Raw genomic sequence first — 19,775 nt, forward strand, 5'->3', positions numbered from 1 at the left:
CTGTTCGTCCATACAAATACCCACAACTGTAGAAGGATGAACTAGAGGCGCAGTGCACCAACATGCTGGAGCAAGGCATTATACGCCCAAGTACCTCACCATTCTCGGCTCCAGTGCTCCTTGTCAAGAAACAAGATGGTTCATGGTGCTTTTGTGTGGACTATAGAGCCCTCAATGACAAGACTGTCAAGGACAAGTTTCCAATTCCTATAGTGGAAGAGCTGCTTGATGAACTCCATGGTGCGCGTTTCTTCACCAAATTAGACCTCTGAGCTAGGTATCATCAAGTCAGAGTACACCCTGATGACATTGCCAAAACAGCCTTTCGCACTCACCATGGTCATTTTGTGTTTCTGGTGATGCCTTTTGGATTGACAAACGCGCCTGCCACTTTTCAGAGCCTAATGAACTTAGTTTTACAGCAATTCCTGCACAAGTGTGTGCTAGTCTTTTTTGATGACATCCTAATTTACAGCAGCTCATGGTCTGATCATTTGAGGCATTTGCAAGCAGTTTTTTCTGTCCTCAGAGCACACAAACTGCAGGTTAAGAGGTCCAAATGCTCCTTTGCTACCTCTTCAGTTCACTACCTTGGTCATGAAATTTCAGCAGCTGGAGTATCCATGGATGCAGACAAGGTGAAAGCATTCCAGTCTTGGCCACAACCAAATTCTGTCCGAGCATTGAGGGGTTTTCTTGGCCATGCCGGTTACTATGGAAGATTTATCAAAGACTGGCATATTGGCAGCACCACTCACAACCCTATTAAAGAAAGAAGGATTCCACTGGTCAGAGGCAGCAACAAGCTCCTTCCAATCCCTCAAGGCAGCCCTATCCTCTGCACCTGTCTTACAGCTGCCAGATTTCTCTAAGCCCTTCCTTGTTGATTGTGACGCCTCTGGCACAGGTTTTGGCGCCGTGCTACACCAAGGAGAGGGGCCGTTAGCATTTTACAGCAGACCGTTTGCACAAAGACTCGTCCAAGCAGTACGCCACTGGAGACCGCACTTGTGGGGACGCAAGTTCATTGTAAGAACAGACCATTATGCACTCAAATTTATGCTTGACCAACGGTTGTCCACTGTTCCACAACATCAATGGGTCAGCAAACTATTTGGCTTTGATTTCTCAGTGGAATGTTGACCGGGACACCTAAATATTGTGGCTGATGCTCTCTCTCGGCGTGACCAGCAAGACCATCAGTTACTTATACTGTCCATGCCAACCTTCCAATTATTTGATGAGCTTCGCAAGGAAATCAATGACAACTCTGAATTACAGCATCTTCGTGACAATGTGACTGCCATTCGTGGGGCACCTTGGCACTCTGAACATGGTCTAATTCTCAAAGGCAATCGGGTGTACGTGCCTCCAAATTCAGCAAGCCTTCCGGCAGTACTCCTGATGTCTCACACTTCAGCTCATGAGGGTACACAGAAGACATTACAGCGGCTACGCAGAGACTTTGTCATTGACACTGACAGGACAGTAGTCCGTAATTTCGTTCAGTCTTGCACTACATGTCAACGAAACAAGACTGAAGCTCTGCACCCAGCTGGTTTACTACAACCACTGGAGGTTCCTACTCAAGTGTGGTCTGACATTTCAATCGACTTCATTGAACACTTGCCCAAAGTCCATGGCAAAAGCATCATCTTGACTGTGGTTGACCGGTTCTCCAAGTTTGCACACTTCATCGCCCTTGGTCATCCTTATACAGCAGCTTCTGTTGCACGGGCTTTCTTCACAGAGATTGTCCGTCTGCATGGATTCCCTAAGTCCATTGTGAGCGATCGCGACCTGGTGTTCACAGGGCATGTATGGCGCGATCTATTCAAACAAGTTGGTGTCCAACTCAAGATGAGCACGACATTTCACCCACAAACAGACGGGCAGTCCGAGGCCGTTAACAAAACCATCTCCATGTACATGCGTTGCATCACCGAAGATCGCCCAAGAGCTTGGCTGGATTGGTTACCTTGGGCAGAATATGTTTATAACACAGCTTACCACTCGGCACTACGTACATCTCCATTTCAAGTGGTATATGGCATTCCGCCCCCAGACTTGCTGCCGTACACACCCTCAACAGCAACAACAGCAACCATTGACAATTTACTCCAAGAACGGGACTCATTCATCACAGATGTCCGGGAATGTCTTCTTCAGGCACAACAGCATGCCAAACGCCACTATGATAACCACCATCGTTAGCTGGAATTCAATGTCAATGATCGGGAATGGCAACGCCTCCTCAATCGCCACACACAGTCACTAGAACCTGGTGCAAATGGCAAACTCGAGCCATGCTACGCAGGGCCGTTCCAAATCACTTAACAGATTGGTGCAGCAGCGTATCGCCTACACTTGCCAGTAGGAACCCGCATACATGATGTGTTCCATGTGGGCTTACTAAAACCTTATCATGGGACACCACCAGCGACAACTCCATCATTATCACCACTCCAGCAAGGCCGTATGCTCCAGCAACCAGAGAAGATACTCAAATCAAAACTACAATGCGGCACTTTGCATGTTCTTGTACAATGGTCAGGATTTCCACAATTGGAAGCAACATGGGAGCCAGTTCCTGATTTCAAATCCTCCTACCCCGACTTCAAGCTCGAGGATGAGCTATTTCCGAAGGAGGTGAGAGATGTTATAGTGGGTCGCGTATATGAGAGGAAGAACCGTGGCTAGAAAAGTTACGAGTACAGCCACGTCGTGGAAGTTTATATTTGCGTGTGTGTGTTTGAATTTCAAATTCCTGTCAGTTGTGTAATAGACTCTACATCTACGATAATTGCTAATGAAGGAAGTTATGCTGGAGATCATTCTAATCTCTGGGCACCTGGGTCCTCGCCTTTGTTGTTCCTCTGTTCCTGCGTTCGTGTTGCTGCGCTCTGCTTCTGCTAGATGCCGGGAGCCGAGTCCCCGGCCGCCCATCCAACACGACTACGCCCTCCGTCGCTCGCACTCTGACATCTGTATTCAGTGTAAAAAAGTGCCAACACAAGGTGTTATTGGAATTATACAGATTGCTGGATTAATCGCGGACAAGAAAATATATTAGCCCTTTAATTGAGATAATTGCCTAAACAAAATATAATAGAAGTGAAATCACCCTAGCAGTGCAAAACTATTCCTAGTAATGAAGTGGTAGTACTTGTCTGAATTTTTAGGTAGATATCGTGTATGCACAAGCAACTTGAAAACTGACTCCTGAATCACGTTTTCAGCACATGGCAGAAATTTTTTTACTTACAGCTTCCTACGCTGAGTGAAACAAAGCAGGTATATTTGATTATTAATTCACATGGTTAGCCTCAAACATACTAGTCAGATCATTTTATCTTTTTATTTCACACTGAACTTAGTGTATTGATATTAACCATTATGATTTCACTTACAATAGATTCAGATTAGTATGTTTTCTCACATTGAGATCCAAAGAAGCACGTGAAGCCTCTTAGTAGCTCAATGGTTACTCTCATTGATGAAAGTATGGCACTCAAGCTGGGGCAAATTATCTCGTTTTTTTGCATTCACACACTCGAAGCCATACTCTCCAACGGGAGGGGTGGCAACACATTTATACAGCCAGCCAACTAAGGCATATTCTACTCCTAGTCTAAGATGCCAAATGAAATATTCTACTCCTAGTCTAAGATGCCAAATGAAAGGACTAACTGCTGTCCAACCTAGATGCTAACTGCTGTCCTGCCTCCTAAAAGCAGTCCAAGATGCTGTCCTCTAGGGGCAGCAAGATGCCAGTGCGTGCTACATCAAAAAGAGATGTTGCAGCCCCACAAAGTCCACAAGTACAAAGACTTACTCATTCTCCGTCTAAGTCTTGTGTATCGTCTTGTGGGTAGATTTGACCATCCCAGTCCCAGTCCTGGAGCAGAGCTCAAGGAACTTGATCCTCCCAAGGGGTTTGGTGAGCAGGTCCGTAAGCTGGTCCTTGGTGTTGATGTAGCTCGCCTTGATGCTCTCGTCCTCCAAACAGCCTCGGATGAAGTGGTACCTCACCCGAATGTGCTTGCTCCGTTCATGGAAAACAGAGTTCTTCGCCAAGGCCAGAGCGGACATGCTGTCCGCTCTAAGCTCCACCGCTTCAGTGTCTCTGCCGAGAAGATCATCAAGCAGTCGAGCGAGCCAGAGCGCCTGAGTCGAAGCGGTGGAGGCCGCTATGTACTCAGCCTCGCAGTTGGACAGGGCCACACTTGCTGCTTGGCCGACTACCAGCTAACGAGGCACTTGCCAAGGAAGAAGAGGATCCCGCTCGTGCTCTTGCTGGTGTCGATGTCGCTGGCGTGGTCGCTGTCACTGTACCCGACGAAGTGTGCCGCCCCAGGGCACCTCGGGTAGTGCAGACTGTGGTCAAGAGTCCCCGCAACGTAGCGGATGATCCTCTTCACAGCCTACTAGTGCTCCATTGTCGGTCGCTGCATGAACCGACTAACGTAGCCAACGGAGAACGCCAAGTCAGGCCGTGTGTGGGCCAGGTAGTGAAAGCTCCCCACAAGATGCCGGTACTGCGTAGCGTCCACCTCCTCCGTCGTGCTGTCGCGACTCAGCTTCAGCCTCTCCTCCATTTGAGTGAGAGCTGGGTTGCAGTCGGTGAGTCGCTCCGTCGTGCTGTCGTGGCTCAGCTTCAGCCTCTCCTCCATCGGAGTGAGAGCTGGGTTGCAGTCGGTGAGTCGCTCCGTCGTGCTGTCGTGGCTCAGCTTCAGCCTCTCCTCCATCGGAGTGAGAGCTGGGTTGCAGTCGGTGAGCCCGGCTAGCTCAACGACGTGCATGGCATAGGTAGACGGAGAGAGGCCCCAAATCGCTCATCCGGAAGATGGCCTTCATCTCTTCCTTGAACGCCGCCACTTCCACATCCTTGGTGCCGGTGATCACCAAGTCATCGACGTAGACACCCACCAGCAGGGCATGTACCGACCCAGCCTGAGATAACGGCTAAGATTTGCTCTGCACGTTGAGTAAACCACACCTGCTAAATAACTTTCTTACGCTTTCATCCTCGCTTCGCACAAAAAGCTGCAGCCGAAGTTACCAGCTTCCCACAACCAGGCTTTTTAAGCTGGTCTGATTCGCTACCGATCGGCAGTATGGAACTATCTCTGGGAATACTGTGCCGGAGCTACAGTACCCGAGCTACATTATTTTTGCTACAGTAACCCGAAACTGGCCCGGCCCATCTTAGCCTGTGGGCTGTTCTGTTACAATCACCCACCCTTTAGGATTCAACGTCATCGTTGAATCATCGAACCAGCTTACCCATACGGGACAAAGAATCAGGATCTCCTCTCTTGGCCACGACTGTATGTCCTAGTGCCAATCAACACATGTACACGTTCGTGCGTTCAATGCCAACGACGCATCCCAGATGCCCGCGTACTAACCCGCCACGCGCTCGTGTACATGCTGGGCCCGTGACCCACACCTACCCGTGAAACCGCGAGAGTCGGCTCTGATACCACTGTAACGACCCGGCCAGGGATAACGGCTAAGATTTACTCTGCACGTTGAGTAAACCACACCTGCTAAATAATTTTCTTACGCTTTCGTCCTCGCATCGTGCAAAAAGCTGCAGCCGAAGTTACCAGCTTCCCATGACCAGGCTTTTTAAGCTGGTCTGATTCGCTACCGATCGGCAGTATGGGACTATATCTGGGAACACTGTGCCGGAGCTACAATACCCGCCGAGCTATAGTACCTGAGCTACATTATTTTTGCTATAGTAACCCGAAATTGGCCCGGCCCATCTTAGCCTGTGGGCTGTTCTGTTACAGGGCATTTCCTCCATTGCCCCCGCCGGTAGATGGCCGCCTCGTGTGGGTTTTGCTCGAAACCCATCCCCTTGAGCGTGTAATCCAAATTGGCATTCCATGCCCTCGGTGCCTGCCGCAAGCTGTAGAGGGCCTTGCGCAGGCATAGCACCTTGCCTTCCTTGCCGCGGATCGCGAATCCCGGTGGCTGGTGCACGTAGACCTCCTCCTTCAAGTCACTGTTGAGAAACGCCGCCTTGACGTCCATGTGATGGACGCGCCAGCCCTCCTGGGCAGCCACCGCGAGGAGAAGTCGCACGGACTCCATCGTGCCACGGGGGTGAAGGCGTCGTCGAAGTCGACCCCCTCCTACTGCACGAAACCTCGTGCCACCAGGCGAGCCTTGTGCTTGACGACGGCGCCGGCTTCATCCCCCTTTAGCTTGAACACCCACTTAAGGGTGATCGTGCGGTGACCACGAGGGAGGTCACCAAGCTCTCGGGTGCGGTTCTTCTCAACCGCGTCCATCTCCGACTGCATCGCGGCACGCCATGCCATGTGTCCCTCGGCCTCTGTGAAAGACCGAGGCTCGCCGTCGTCGCACGCGAGGTACAACTGCGCCCCTAGGTCGTGACGCACCACTCCCGGCACCGACTGGTCGCCGAGAAGGTTCTCCATCGTACGATACTGCAACGGCTCACCGTCATGGTACGCGTCGATGCGCTCCTCGTCGTGAGTGAGCGGAGTAGCGAACTCCACCGGGCTGTGCTCAACACGGGCAGGTGTTGGAGTAGATGTGCCCGGAGGGGTGGCTGTCGGTGCTGGAGTACGTGGTGTCGCCGGCTGTGGTAGTGCAGGCGAGGAACCCGTCGCAACCGGAGTCGTGGCTGGAGAGCGTGGTGCTGCCAGTGTAGCAGGCGCCGGAGTCGGTGGAGGCTCGAGGACTGGGGTAGGCATGCTCGGTGAAGAAGAGCTGCCTACTCCCCCAGCTCCCTCGAAGTGGACATACTCAATGGTGAAGTCATCATACGTCGGAGCCGAGCCGTTGTCCACCGCCTTGTCCCACGCCCACCCTCGCCCTTCGTCGAACACAACGTCGCGCGCCGTGTGCGCACACTGTGTCTTTGGGTCGAGAATGTGGTAGGCCTTCGTGCCCTCTACGTAGCCGATGAACACTCCTGGAGTGCTCCTGTCGTCGAGCTTGCCGATGTGGCCAGGCTCCTTGGCGAACGCGAGGCAGCCAAAGACCCGCAAGTGGGAGACCGCCGGCTTGCGCCCATGCCAAGCCTCGTACGGCGTCATGCCGTCGAGCGCCTTGCGAGGAGAGAGGTTGAGGATGTAGACGGCCGTCACCGCCGCCTCTTCACAGAAGACAGCTGGCATCCCCCTCTGCTTGAGGAGGGCTCGGGCCATCCCCACAACTGTCTGGTTGCGCCGCTTGACGACGCCGTTCTGCTGCGGGCTGTGCGGTGTGGATTAGTGGTGCTGGATGCCCTCATCCGCACAGTACGACACGAATTCAGCCGCTGTTGTCGGTGCGCAGCACGTGCAGCTTGCAGCTGCACTCCGCCTCTGCAGCAGCCTACGCACGCCTAATGCCCCGGGTGGACGTACTCGATGAGACATAGCGGGAGAGGTCTTCGACGAGCAGCAGGAAGTAGCGTCGTCATCCTGGTGTGGCCGGTGTCACCGGGCCACACAAGTCCCCATGCATGAGCTCGAGCCGCTCCTTGGCTCGGAAGCTTGCCTGCTGGGGAAAGGGGAGCCGCCTCTGCTTCGTCAACACGCAGACGTCGCAGAACTGCTCCATGTGGTCAAGGCACGGCAGGCCTCGCACCATCTCCTTGGCACCGAGCTGCTTCAGGGCCTCGAAGTGGAGGTGCCCGAAAGCGCTCGTGCCACTATCATGCCTCATCGTCTCGACATGCAGCGAGGCATAGGGGTTGTGCCACCTGCACATCAAGGACGTAGAGCAGACTTGGCCATCCGTCGCTGGGACAGTGTCCCTGACCTCCGCCTAGATGCCGTGGTAGCCGGGGGCGCCGCCGCGTGCGCCCCAGCCAGGGGCGCCGTCGCCACCACGCGCGCCCCCGCCAAGGGGGCCGCCACCATGATGCTCCAGGCCGCCGCCGCCGGGTGCGCGGTCCTTCGGGGCGCCACCGTGCGCGCGGTGCTCCGGGCCGCCGCCGTCGGGGGTGGCCTGCTGCCCACTGCGCCCTTTCCCCCGTCAGCTCCTCAAGGTCCCCGTCGGCGGTGATGTCGCCAGCGATGGAGCCGTTGATGCTGCTGCGCAAGGGCTCGACCTCAACCTCCGTGCGCTCAAGGCGACCGAACGCCGAGACTGTGCGTTGGACATGGCGCGCCTCTAGGGGGCTGCTGCGTGGAGAAGGGGAAGGGAAGGGGGAAGGAGGAGCAGTCGGTGCTGCTATTGGTGCACTGGTGGTGGTGGTGGCTGAGCTGCTTGGGAAGGGGAGGAACAAGAGATGTCCAACCTATAGAAAAGTACGGCTCGAATACTAGTTGTTAGTAGTTCAATGGTTACTCTCATTGATGAGAGGATGGCGCTCAAGTTATGACAAATTTTTTGATTTTTTTCATTCACACACTCAAAGCAATGCTCTTCAACGCAAGAGGTGGCAACACATTTATGCAGCCAGACAACCAAAATTTTCCAGAATAATGGGACCGGCGCGAGAGGTGGGTGGGAATATTCCAGGTGAACTGCTATTTTGAAAGTTTTGGCTATAGATTCACACACGGAAAGGATGTAAGCGTCATGGTTGACCTGACCCCGGGCATCATCTCTGATCCGGTTCCCCTCTGCACCAAAGCCTGTACTATATACTCCACTCCACCCACGATTGATGCTCCCTTCCATGGCAGCCCGGTAAGGCGGTAAGCGTCGTTGTACACCGGAGGGAGACGATTGACTTGGCGCCCGCAAATCCATCCGCAACAGGTAATGCCGTGAAGCCCGCTCGTCCATCCTTATTAGCGGCGTCCATCAATGCCTATGCAATCTTTGATTTCTAGAGATTTTCTATCCGTCGAAAAATTATCAATGCCTATGCAATCTTTGATTTCTAGAGATTTTCTATCCGTCGAAAAATTCTCCGGGTGCCTGCAACTCAGATGAGCTGTGAACTTTCAACTTTCCCTTTTGCCCCCTTCTTTGGGGGTAACATGAAAGAACAAGAAAAATTGAGCCTGCTACCTTGTTGTATGCCTTCTTCGATCATTTCTTAGATGTACATCTGAATGAAAAAAAAGGGAAAGCTAAAGGTTGCTCGAGCGTTTCTCCGGCTGCCAGCGCTCGATTTCTGGAGCGTTCGATACTCACACTGGATCCTTTCTATTCGTTGGATCTGTTCGGTGATGCTTTGTCTGTTCTGCCGTTCTACATGTGGTGCGCCCAACATATCTGTGTCTATTGTTACAATTTTTGGGGAGCCGCGCCTTTGTTTCTCCAGACCATTCCTTCGGTTTCTCCTTTCTCTCGTTCTCCGTCTGGAGCTGAGCGCGTTCTCCCCCCGAATCTGCACCGTGGCTCTCCCCAAGGAGCTCAGGTACTGCGATTCGAAGATTTCCACTGTTGTTGTTCTTATTCCCTTGTGGTTGCGATTCGAAGATTTCCACTGTTGTTGTTCTTATTTCCTTGTGGTTTTCATGTTTTTGCTCTCCTCTTTGGCTGATTTTGATCGATTGCCCCTGTGCTTTGGTCCTGTAGTTGTTGCTCATCTAAATTCATTCCGTTCTCGTGGTATTAACTTAGGTTTTTTCTGTTGTTTTGATAGGTCTAGCTGTCTCTGCTGTGGGATTCGCTTCGGTTGTGTAGCTTTTAACCGAATTATTCATGAGATTAGTTTAGTGGATATGCTGTTTGGTTTGATTCAGCTTGTACCCGCTCTGTTCGGTTGTGTAGCTTGCTCTGTTCTCTGTAGCTGCTGCTCTGTAGTCTGATTTCTTGATCTAAATTGAGTTTTTTTTTATTCTGTTGCTATAGATCCACCTGATCTGCATGTTCACCCACTTGAATCATAGTTGGATTTGAATGCTTAGGGCTAGTTCGTTTGTGATTTATTGTTTGGATACTTCTTTTCCCCCTTGTTGAGTCGTTGAATGAGCGCAGGTGGGGCTAGACATTTTTTTAAGACTTTTGGCACGCATTGCTTTTGAGCTACATCATCTAGACATTTCGTTCTCTGCTGAGCGCATGAGTGCCTGTTGAGGCAAAATTGTGTAGGATTTAGATTATTTTCTATTTATACGCCTAAGATTGGTGATTAGTGTGTGGCTCTGACTTTGACTTTAGTTGATTCATTGAAGGATGATTGCCCATCCATTTCTTTTGGTTGGATTTTATTCTTATTCCCTGTCAATTGCGCAGCACATGTTTCATGTTTGTCTAGGTTTGAATTCGTTTGTTCTATATGCCTGCATCTGATTGGGGTTCTGTTACTTTGTTTCTCGACTAATGCTTCAACTTGTATTCCATTTTGACCATTTCATTATTGGCTAGTAAGCTCTAAGCTTGATTGTTCATGTTCTACTGTTCAGCTACCACTACCGATTTCGAATTTCATGGGTCAGTTGGTTTCGCACATAGATCTGTGACTCTTTCCAGTAGCTTTGTATATGATTGTGTACTCTGAGGAAACAACCTTATTTCAGTTCATGTATAATGAATGTGGTTATAGTTTTTCTCTTTTTCTCAATTTTTTCTGTATATTCAACCAGAGTGCATATATAGCAGGATATTCTAGTTTCTCCTATGTAGGGATAATTGCTATAGCAGGATTTTGAACAGGTATAGCAGTGATATACCGGACTGTATAATGAAGAGAATAAGCTACTGATAATGAAGAAACTGGAGCACCATGCTTAGTAGAAAGGGGGTTCACAGTATATATCATTGCATGGGAGAGGTAACATATGCTGTTGTGAATTTAAATGAAAGTAACAGGGAATGTTAATATACAAAAATAGGAGAGGCGCCGGCCTGCTATTTGTCTTCTCAATTTCATCAATCTTTAATAGGCTTCTTCATTTTTCACTTTTTACACATATTCCTAGTTTCTTCAATATTCATGTCTGGACACCAACTTGACAAATAAATTTTCATCCACTACAAATATAATGAAATGCTCTGAAATTTAAATTTTATACTATCAGAGGTTACAATTATTAGTTTACAATAATTTGGTAATAGATATAATGTAATGTAGTCCAAAATTTCAAAACGAAGTCTTTTTCATGGCAACCAATATACAATATGTTTTCTTTGAATTGAATTGAGTCAACATATACTGTTTTTAACTCTAAAGTTTCAACAAGATTGTCTTTCTTATCGACCAATATACAGTATGTTTTCTTTGAATTGAATTGTGTGCTCGTAATATGTAGTTATTTATTCTCTCCCATGTTCCGCTAGGCGGCGATTAGGCAGGTCAGCACCTTGCCTATGGGGGTAGGCGGACCCATAGGCATCGGCAACTCGTCGGCGGCGCTGATGGGGGTGGAGGAGCGTCTGGCGGAGGTCGCCGGTGGGGGAGGAGCTGCGGGCGGCGGCGGGCGCTCACACGGGCTTGTGCGGGCGGAGGGCGCAGGCAGGTGGAGGAGCGTCCGGCAGAGGAGCTTCGGACGCGCGCGGACTGCAGCGAGCGCGGGCGACGGCGGGCGCTCAGAGGAGAAGGGAGAAGGCAGCGCCGGAGAGGGAGCGGAACCTGCGGTGGCGCCTGATGCGGGAGAAGGCATCGGGCGTGAGTGCGGGCGAGGCACGATGAGGACGGGCGGCTGGAACCAGAGATGGATGGATAAGGTTGGATTCTGAGTGGGAGATGGGCTGAGCCCTTGCTTCTTGGGCCTTTCTATCTATCTAGGCCAGCCTTTCTATCTATTTAGGCTCACTATTCAGCTGTTTATTTTTATCTTTAGAAGATAATATATGCAATATTAGTATATATACAAAACGCCTAGAAAAACGCCTAGGACCGCCTAGGCACGATTAATCCCACCTAGGCGCCAGGCAATGGGTCACCGCCTAGAATCCGTCTAGCGCCTAGCTGAACTTGGATTCTCTCTTCTCATTCTTGTTGGTCCTTATCCTGCTTAGCTGTCTAGTTGGATATCAAATTGTATGCGTCAGATCTTAGCGCCCCTTGACTATGGATACTCTCATCATTACAGTTCACTTGAACTAATTTTGACAGCTAATATTTGACTGTACTATGTAACAAGACTTACTGTAATGTACTTATATTATTTATATTTCCAACTATATCCCATATTATCACTATATATCTATGGTTACAGTTTATAGTAGTTGTAGTTACATTAATGGTTCTATTGTAACTCATATGTAATTAGGGTGTAATCTTTAGTAGTCAATATGTTTTCTTACTAAGATGTCAGGTGTAATTAACTGATTGTAGTGCTTAATTCAGTGTCAGTTTGAGTCTATTTTTAAGATTTTAGCCTATTTTCAGCTTTCAATTATTTTTGGTCCACTAGGATTTTTTTAAGCCTGGATTTAGAAGTTTTTGCTACCTGATTTGAGAGATGGGGTGGTGGGTCATACCCTCATGAAATGGTTGTTCTCCTCTAGAGACGATGTTGTTTATTTGATTAGACATTTTTGTGAACTAGACAAGCCTTTTTTTTTACAGTTTACTTAATTTTAATGGGGAAGATGTGAGGGCTGTAATCCTCTTTTTTCTGCTTTTGGACGCTGTGCTAGTATGGATTTGTTTATGTCTGTTATTTTTTGGGATAGATTTTATTAGTCACAGGCCGTTCACTAATCTTTTTGCATATGTTGCAGAACTGTACTAGTGATGAATGTGTTAGTAGTTATTTTTTAGTGCTATTAGCCCTGTTATTAAAACGACGTTTTCACGACGTGAAAACGACGTTTTCACGAGAAAACGTCCTTGTGAAACGTCCGTTTAAACGTTAAAACGTCCATCGTTTCGTTAAAATCTACCCTCTATTCGTTTCGTCGTTTTATCGTTTTAATAAGCTTGGCTATTAGTTCATTAGTATTTACCATTGTCTTTTTACAATTATAGATGAAGTCTTGTCAGGTTCAATTCTGTCTAGATTGAATTAGTGCTGCATCTGAATCTGATCATCTGTAGAGTAATCCTGGTTAGAAGAAGTGTTTTCTTCTTTTTTTTATTCAGTTGGTTTTTGTTTGAACCATGTGTGTGAACAAATGGATGTCTATTATTAATATTTGGACCGCTAATGTTATTTCTTGTTATTCATATACAGTTCAATTGCACTGTAAATACCTGAACATCCTCACTGTCATTTGTACTGTATGCATATTCTGTGCCCCATTTTTTTGTGTGGATTGAGTATGTATGCAGTTTGGTTTAGATAACTATATCATGTATGATTTCTATTGGTAACTTACTTTTTTGCCATTAAATTCGTTTTATGGGCCTTAAATTCTGTTTGCACGTTTCAGCCCATCCTGATTTGGTCATTGCTTCTTATTTGCAGTTGGGCTGCATATAAAATTAAAATGATGAGGCATATTATGTTGCTGATTAATTTATGTTCAAATTTTTTAGTAATCAATATTCCAGTTTCTTGATGCCATAATTACATCACTGATTGTACTGTCACTTTTATAACATTAAGGTGTAATCACGTATATTTTTTTAAAAATTTCAAGTTGTTTATTTGCATCTGCTGGGTTTCAAGTTTCAACCAGTAATTAAAATTTATCATTTTACTGCCTATATCATAAATTTGTGATTTTGTAGTATTTAATTAATATATTTTAAAAAAAATTTCAAGTTGTTTATTTGCATCTCCTGGGTTTCAACCAGTAATTAAAATTTATCATTTTACTGCCTATATCATAAATTTGTGACTTTGTAGTATTTAATATTTTTTATTTGCATCTGCAGGGCATAACTTCACTACAAATATTTTATATTTTCCTGACTATAGAATCCATTTGTGATTTTACCCTTTTTTTCTTTTTCGTTTTCATCTATTTTGCTATTTGATTTACTTTACTTGTTATTTCTATATTCTGTTTTGATTCTTTTTAGTTTTGATTTCCATTTGCCTGTTTGATTTATATCTGGATCTCACGGTTGGTAACTCGGGTGCTGCATCCCGTTGCAGCACCTGTTTTTTCCTTTGCTGTCATCAGCACCTGTTTTTTCCTTTGCTGTCAAATCGTGTGTTTTGTCTTGTCTCATCACCCGTGTGCTACATCCTGTGGCAGCACTCGATTTTTCATTTGCCGTCAAATAGTGTGTTTTGTCCTATATCATCACTCGAGTGTTGAGGGGTTAAGAAACACTCGAGTTTCATATAGACAGCTCAAAAAAAAAAACAAGATCCTTTAGATTCAGAGTATCCTCGCCAACGTAGACTCTGAAAACATTCTCATGTGTAGTGTAGGCACCGCTGTTTAACTAGCAACATCTAGATAGATTCTCCGGTTGTTTAAGCCCAGCGCAAAGCATGGGATTTACCCGAATTAATTTCCCTATTAGGCTATTAGTCCAGTTTCCTCTTGAACCAATGGAAAGCTAACCAAGCAATGTGATGGTTATTGTTTCTAATTAAAGACGCACCGATTTTGGTCAACCAGCATCTGCTCCACCTAGAAATCACTACATACATCGTGGATTGTTCTCGCACTGTGTTGGTGTTTTACCGCCAAGCCCACCGAGAGATACCCCCAAGGTGGTAAGATGTAGGCAGGGACTCGCCGAGATTTGAACTCGAAGGTACAAGTAACACGAGACTTTAGACAGGTTTGGGCCGCCGAGAGAGTAATACCCTACGTCTTGTGTGTTGTGTATTGTCTTAGATGATTGTCTGTTTTGGAGGGGTCCCTGCTCGCCCTTATATAGTCTAGGGGGACAGTGTTACATGGAAATCCTAGCCGAATACTAGCCTAGAGTCCTACTCGAGCCCGGTCGAGTAGTTTCCTTTTATGTCGACTAGTTCTATTTTTGTTCGGGTAGTTACAAGAGGATAACGTACATGCCATGTGCTATCCCTTATTCTAGAACATTCTACGCCTATGAGCAGCCCCGCTGCCCCGGGTTTGACACACTGTCAAAATCTGTGTTAGATGAAACTGAACTTATTAACCTGATCTTAATCAACCCATTGGAACCAATTTTTTAGGTCAATAGCTCTCTAGTTTTGGTCTTTCTCTCAAAGAAACATCAGAGAGCTGCAACTCATTCATTGAAGTGGGTGGAAAATAACTTTTTGTTACAGATTACTGGTTTACTTTGTTCATATAAACAATGCACTGCCAGAAGTGCCAATTAGTACAACGAAAAGAAACCATTGAGGGCAAGGTTCTGATTTTTACCGTATCGATCATCTGTTATTATCCAGTGTTTTACTCAAGGCTAACTGTCATATTTTTGAACTTACTGCTTCCACAGGAGGCCCCCCCCAGAAACAAAGTGATGGAACTTATCCAAGAAGCTGATAGATCTAAATGGATGGTGCACAGTAACCATAGCATAAAATGCTTCACAAAAGGCGACATAGACAAAATGACCAACAGCTATCGAACTTGTCTTGGAAGAGGTGCCTTCGGAGAAGTATACAAAGGGGTTCTTGAGGACGGAAGCATGGTTGCAGTGAAAAGGTTTATCCACAATGTGAAAGAAAACTTCGCTAAAGAGCTGATCGTCCATCGTGAAATCAACCACAAGAACGTAGTGAGGCTCATTGGTTGCTGTGAGGAGGAAAATGCCCTTATGCTGGTCACTGAATATGTCGCTAATGGAAATCTAAGTGATGCTCTTCACCATGACAATCTTCCCATCCCTTTGGATATAAGACTTAGGGTCGCCGTCGAGTGTGCGGAGGCGTTGGCGTACATTCATTCTCACATGTATACTCGGGTTATCCATGGCGACATCAAGCCTGGTAACATACTTTTAGATAGCAACTTCCATGCAAAATTGTCAGACTTCGGAATATCAAGACTAGCCAACACGGATAAGACACTGCACACCGAGAATGTCATAGGAAGCATAGGTTACATGGATCCTCTGTTTGCTTTGGATGGGCGTCTCACTGTGAAGTATGATGTTTATAGCTTTGGAGTTGTTCTCCTTGAGCTGATGGCCAGGAAAAAGGCAACAACAGTAGTTGACAACGTCAACATTGTTTATGCATTTACTAGTGCTCTTGCAAGGGGGTCCGGAGGTGTGAGATGGATGTTTGATGCTGAAATTGCAAGCAAGGATAATATGAAGGTTGTTGAAGGGGTTGCAAAGATAGCAGGTGAATGCGTAACGATGGAAAGGGAGAAACGCCCTGAGATGATTGACGTGGTGGAACGTCTTAGGGTGCTACGACAGAAAGCTTCACGTCAGGATCAGGCATCGCAACACTCAGGTCTGTTCTCTTGGGCTAGGAGGAACAAGACAGCACCTCCAGCTTCAGCGAACATCCCAGCCAATATTTTGCCGTCAGGTGTGTGTCTCTGTCAGTTCTTGTTTGCAGATATAAAGGCTGCGACAGACAACTTTGATGAGTCACTCCATGTTGGTGCTGGTGAATATAGTAACGTGTACCGTGGCATGATTTATGGGGCAGGAACCAAGGTGGCTATCAAGCGTTTGCGTTTGGAGCAGTCTTGGACCAATAAAAAAATATTATTAAACTAAATAAAAAAAGTATGAATTATCATGTTTTTAATGCATTTGTAGCAAAGGTTTAGCTGGCCTAAAAATTCAAGGAATTTTGAATTCTACCCATTATTAAAATTTTTTAATTCGAATTCCTTTATGTTTAATGTAGCACATCTAGCCGAAATAGATTCCTTGTCTCTTGTGCTATCTTCCAGCAAAATATCACGATTTTTAGACAATATTAACTATACTTTCTCTATTATTTAATTGAGAGAGGTGTAAAATCCTAGAAATTCGGAAATTATACTGTAGTAAAACCACCTCGAGGCCAGGGTTGTTTTTTGAACGGTTTCGGCAGTTGAAGGTGTAGGATGTCTGGTTTCGTAGTTCAAGGACCAAAATTGGACGATCATGATAGTTCAGGGTTGAAAAATGGACTTTTCCCTTACAACAATGTAAGATTGTTAGGCAAGAAGTGGTAGCACTTCAATTCTGGAAGCATAGCATCGCAAGGGACAGACTTTCTCTTACTAATATAGTAGATGCTTGTGATTCAGGGACCAGTTCTAAGAACAGCAGCAAGAATGCCATCACCTTTGATACCAAGATATCCTGCTCTTCATCGTCGGTGCCACCTACTCCTCGTACGGAGACAGAGATTCTGGAGTCATCAAATGTCCGAAAGTTCACCTTCAGTGAGCTGAAAGGCTCCACAAGGAACTTCAGATTGGACAGCATGCTCGGGGAGGGAGGCTTTGGCTCGGTGTACAAGGGATGGATGGATGAGCGCACGCTTGCACCTGTGAAACCGGGCACTGGGATGATTGTCGCGGTGAAGAGGCTCAAGCTCGACAGCTTCCAAGGGCACAGAGAATGGGTGGTTGGTGCCCCCCACCAACTCCTATTGCATTTGTTTGACTCGAAGGTGGTTTTAATTTGTGTCTGCAATAACTTTGTAGGATGCGGTAAATTACCTAGGGCAGTTGTCCCACCCTAATCTTGTGAAACTTATTGGGTACTGCTGGGAGGATGAAGAACGGCTTCTTGTGTTTGAGTACATGCCAAGAGGGAGCTTGGAGCATCATCTTTTCAGGAGTAAGCTCTCAAGTTTTCTTTTGTGAAGTCCTTCATTCTTGGATTCTTGCGAATAAGGACTGAATGCTATGATATTACAGGAGGGTCGTACTTCCAACCGCTCCCATGGAACTTACGGATGAAGGTTGCACTTGAGGCGGCCAGAGGCCTTGGTTTCCTGCACGGCGACCAGGCTAAAGTTATCTATCTTGATTTCAAGACCTCCAATATTCTTCTCGACTCGGTCTGTATGCAAATCATTCACTATAAAATATGTGCAGGTCAATTGAACTTTGATCTAAAGATATTTAATTCTTATTTGACTTTTTACAGGAGTACAATGCAAAATTGTCTGATTTCGGTTTGGCAAAAGATGGTCCAAGTGGTTATACAAGTTATACTATCCCTACTATGCTCATGGGGACGACCTTCACGGGGACAAACGGATATGCTGCCCCTGAATATATTGCAACATTCATGGGGACACACGGATATGCTGCCCCTGAATATATTGCAACAGGTAATCTTTGCAGCATGATATGCCAGCCAGTAATACATCATATTGGTTTGCTGTTGTTTTGACACTTTATAATTACTATGCTGAGAAAGTGGGTAAATGAAACATTGGTGTTTCATCATAACTCATTCCTTTTTAGTTTTTTTTTTATTTCATCAATCCTCATTCTCTTTTTCATTATTTCTCCATTTCTCTGTAGTTGAGAAAAGAAATATTTTGCAAGACAAGGATACTGATTTTGTGCATGCAATTTCTGTTAGATTCATTTATTCAATTTTATATGGCATGATCCTGCATTGTGCTTAGACGCGCCTTTTGTTTAAAGCAACTCATTTATCAATTGCAATTGGGGAACATAAAATAATTTGTGTCAGCAAAGAGCGCAGCATGTTGATGTACAGTCCCTTGATTGGCATTTGTTGTCTTGTGCATGTGCTGCTTACGATTTAAAAACTTAGGAATTAAGTGTATGATGTATGGCATCCTGTAAAGGGGGGAAACATTGAAGCATCACGTTATGCTACTTGAAAGGCACTTTAAACTGTGCAATGCCTTTGATTAGTCCAAAAAAATGCAACTACATTCTCCAGCTGGTTTCATGCATGAACTACCATGAAATCAGAAGTTATGGTACAAGTCAAGTCAACACACAAATTGTGATTACTCGACTGCATGCAAGTTGCAATTGTTCTTTAACCTACAAATTTGCGCACATGATCAAATGGTTTAAGTCAACATGGCTTGCATATGTATAATTGATGGCAACGTCTATTGTTTACCCTCATGATGCGCAGGCCATTTGACCGCGAAGTGTGATGTGTACAGCTACGGTGTTGTTCTTCTGGAGTTGCTGTCTGGGCAGCGTGCTCTGGACAAGAACCGCCCACCTGGCCAGCACAGGCTGGTGGAGTGGGCTAGGCCTTACATCACCAACAAGCGGAGGGTGTCCCGTTTCTTGGACTCGCAGTTGGATTCCCAGTATTGCCTTCCTGCGGCGCAGAAGACCGCAGCCCTAGCACTGCAATGCTTGTCGATGGACCCACAATGCAGGCCTGGCATGGATCAGGTTGTGACCTTGTTAGAAGGCCTTCAAGACACCAAGAGTGCATTGAAATCTGGCAAGTAGGAGAATTGCTAGTTACGGTTGTCCTTGCCTCTTTGAAGGATCGTCGTCTTGTAGGACTCCAATGGAGTAAAACGGTGAACGGATGAGGGATTTCAGGGGCAACTAGCTTCTGACGAGTGTATAATATTAATATATCTTGCTTTGTGTATTGCTACCTGCTTCGTTGGTGCAACTTTTTCTCTACATATGTATATTTTAGCAGTCCACTTGTGTTGTATCTAAGTTAAAAAATAGTTCTTTTTGTTGGGTCCAGCTGCATTTTCTTCAGATTCTTGAACTGCTTTGCTGCAGAATCGTCACTGCAAATTGCCTGCAAAGCAAACAATATCTACCAATACTGTGCTACTAAAAACTAAAAAAACACAAGCAAGGCTAGTATTATTATTTTAATTTCAATAAACATGTACTTTTATTGCTTCAGAGAACATATAACATGAATATGGATAGCAGAGAAACAAAGACATCCGTATTCTCTGGTTCGTCCACAAATTACAACCAGAAGGAACTCCGGCAAAACCGTAAAAGTAGCTCAATACTAACATATCTGTGACATGGATTGTAGGACAGGTTCTACAGGCGTTTAGGTTTCCAGGAGATTGCAACAAAAGCTTCTAAAGCATCGAGTACGTTACAGCAAATTGAGATAA

At 46.2% G+C, this 19,775-nt stretch overlaps 1 protein-coding gene across 4 annotated transcripts; it reads left to right on the forward strand.

The window, feature by feature from the left end:
* The first annotated feature begins 8,450 nt into the window (after positions 1 to 8,450).
* LOC120693020 (interleukin-1 receptor-associated kinase 4-like) lies at positions 8,451 to 19,369 on the forward strand. Of its 4 annotated transcripts, XM_039976420.1 has the most exons (8): positions 8,536 to 8,736; positions 8,865 to 9,343; positions 15,209 to 16,253; positions 16,954 to 17,291; positions 17,371 to 17,506; positions 17,587 to 17,729; positions 17,819 to 18,005; positions 18,797 to 19,218. In XM_039976420.1, exons 2-8 carry the CDS (start codon positions 9,179 to 9,181, stop codon positions 19,126 to 19,128), a joined length of 2,346 nt encoding a protein of 781 aa, XP_039832354.1. In that variant the 5' UTR covers positions 8,536 to 8,736; positions 8,865 to 9,178; the 3' UTR covers positions 19,129 to 19,218. The 4 variants fall into 4 exon arrangements, with proteins under 4 accessions (XP_039832357.1, XP_039832354.1, XP_039832355.1 ...); XM_039976423.1 differs by lacking the exon at positions 8,865 to 9,343 and having other exon boundaries at positions 8,451 to 8,736; positions 16,969 to 17,291; positions 18,797 to 19,369; XM_039976421.1 differs by lacking the exon at positions 8,536 to 8,736 and having other exon boundaries at positions 9,092 to 9,343; positions 16,969 to 17,291; positions 18,797 to 19,369.
* The last annotated feature ends 406 nt before the right edge of the window (positions 19,370 to 19,775 follow it).

The sequence above is a fragment of the Panicum virgatum genome, chromosome 9N (genome assembly GCF_016808335.1).
Source record: "Panicum virgatum strain AP13 chromosome 9N, P.virgatum_v5, whole genome shotgun sequence".
Taxonomy (NCBI): Eukaryota; Viridiplantae; Streptophyta; class Magnoliopsida; order Poales; family Poaceae; genus Panicum; species Panicum virgatum.

Bases quoted from the DNA above. Each gene is read 5' to 3' on its own strand.
- LOC120693020 (XM_039976420.1), top strand. From the start codon at position 9,179: ATGTGGTGCGCCCAACATATCTGTGTCTATTGTTACAATTTTTGGGGA. The intron at 9,344-15,208 runs GTACTGCGATTC...CTGCTTCCACAG, and splicing joins GCTCTCCCCAAGGAGCTCAG to GAGGCCCCCCCCAGAAACAA. The intron at 17,730-17,818 runs GTCTGTATGCAA...GACTTTTTACAG, and splicing joins CCAATATTCTTCTCGACTCG to GAGTACAATGCAAAATTGTC.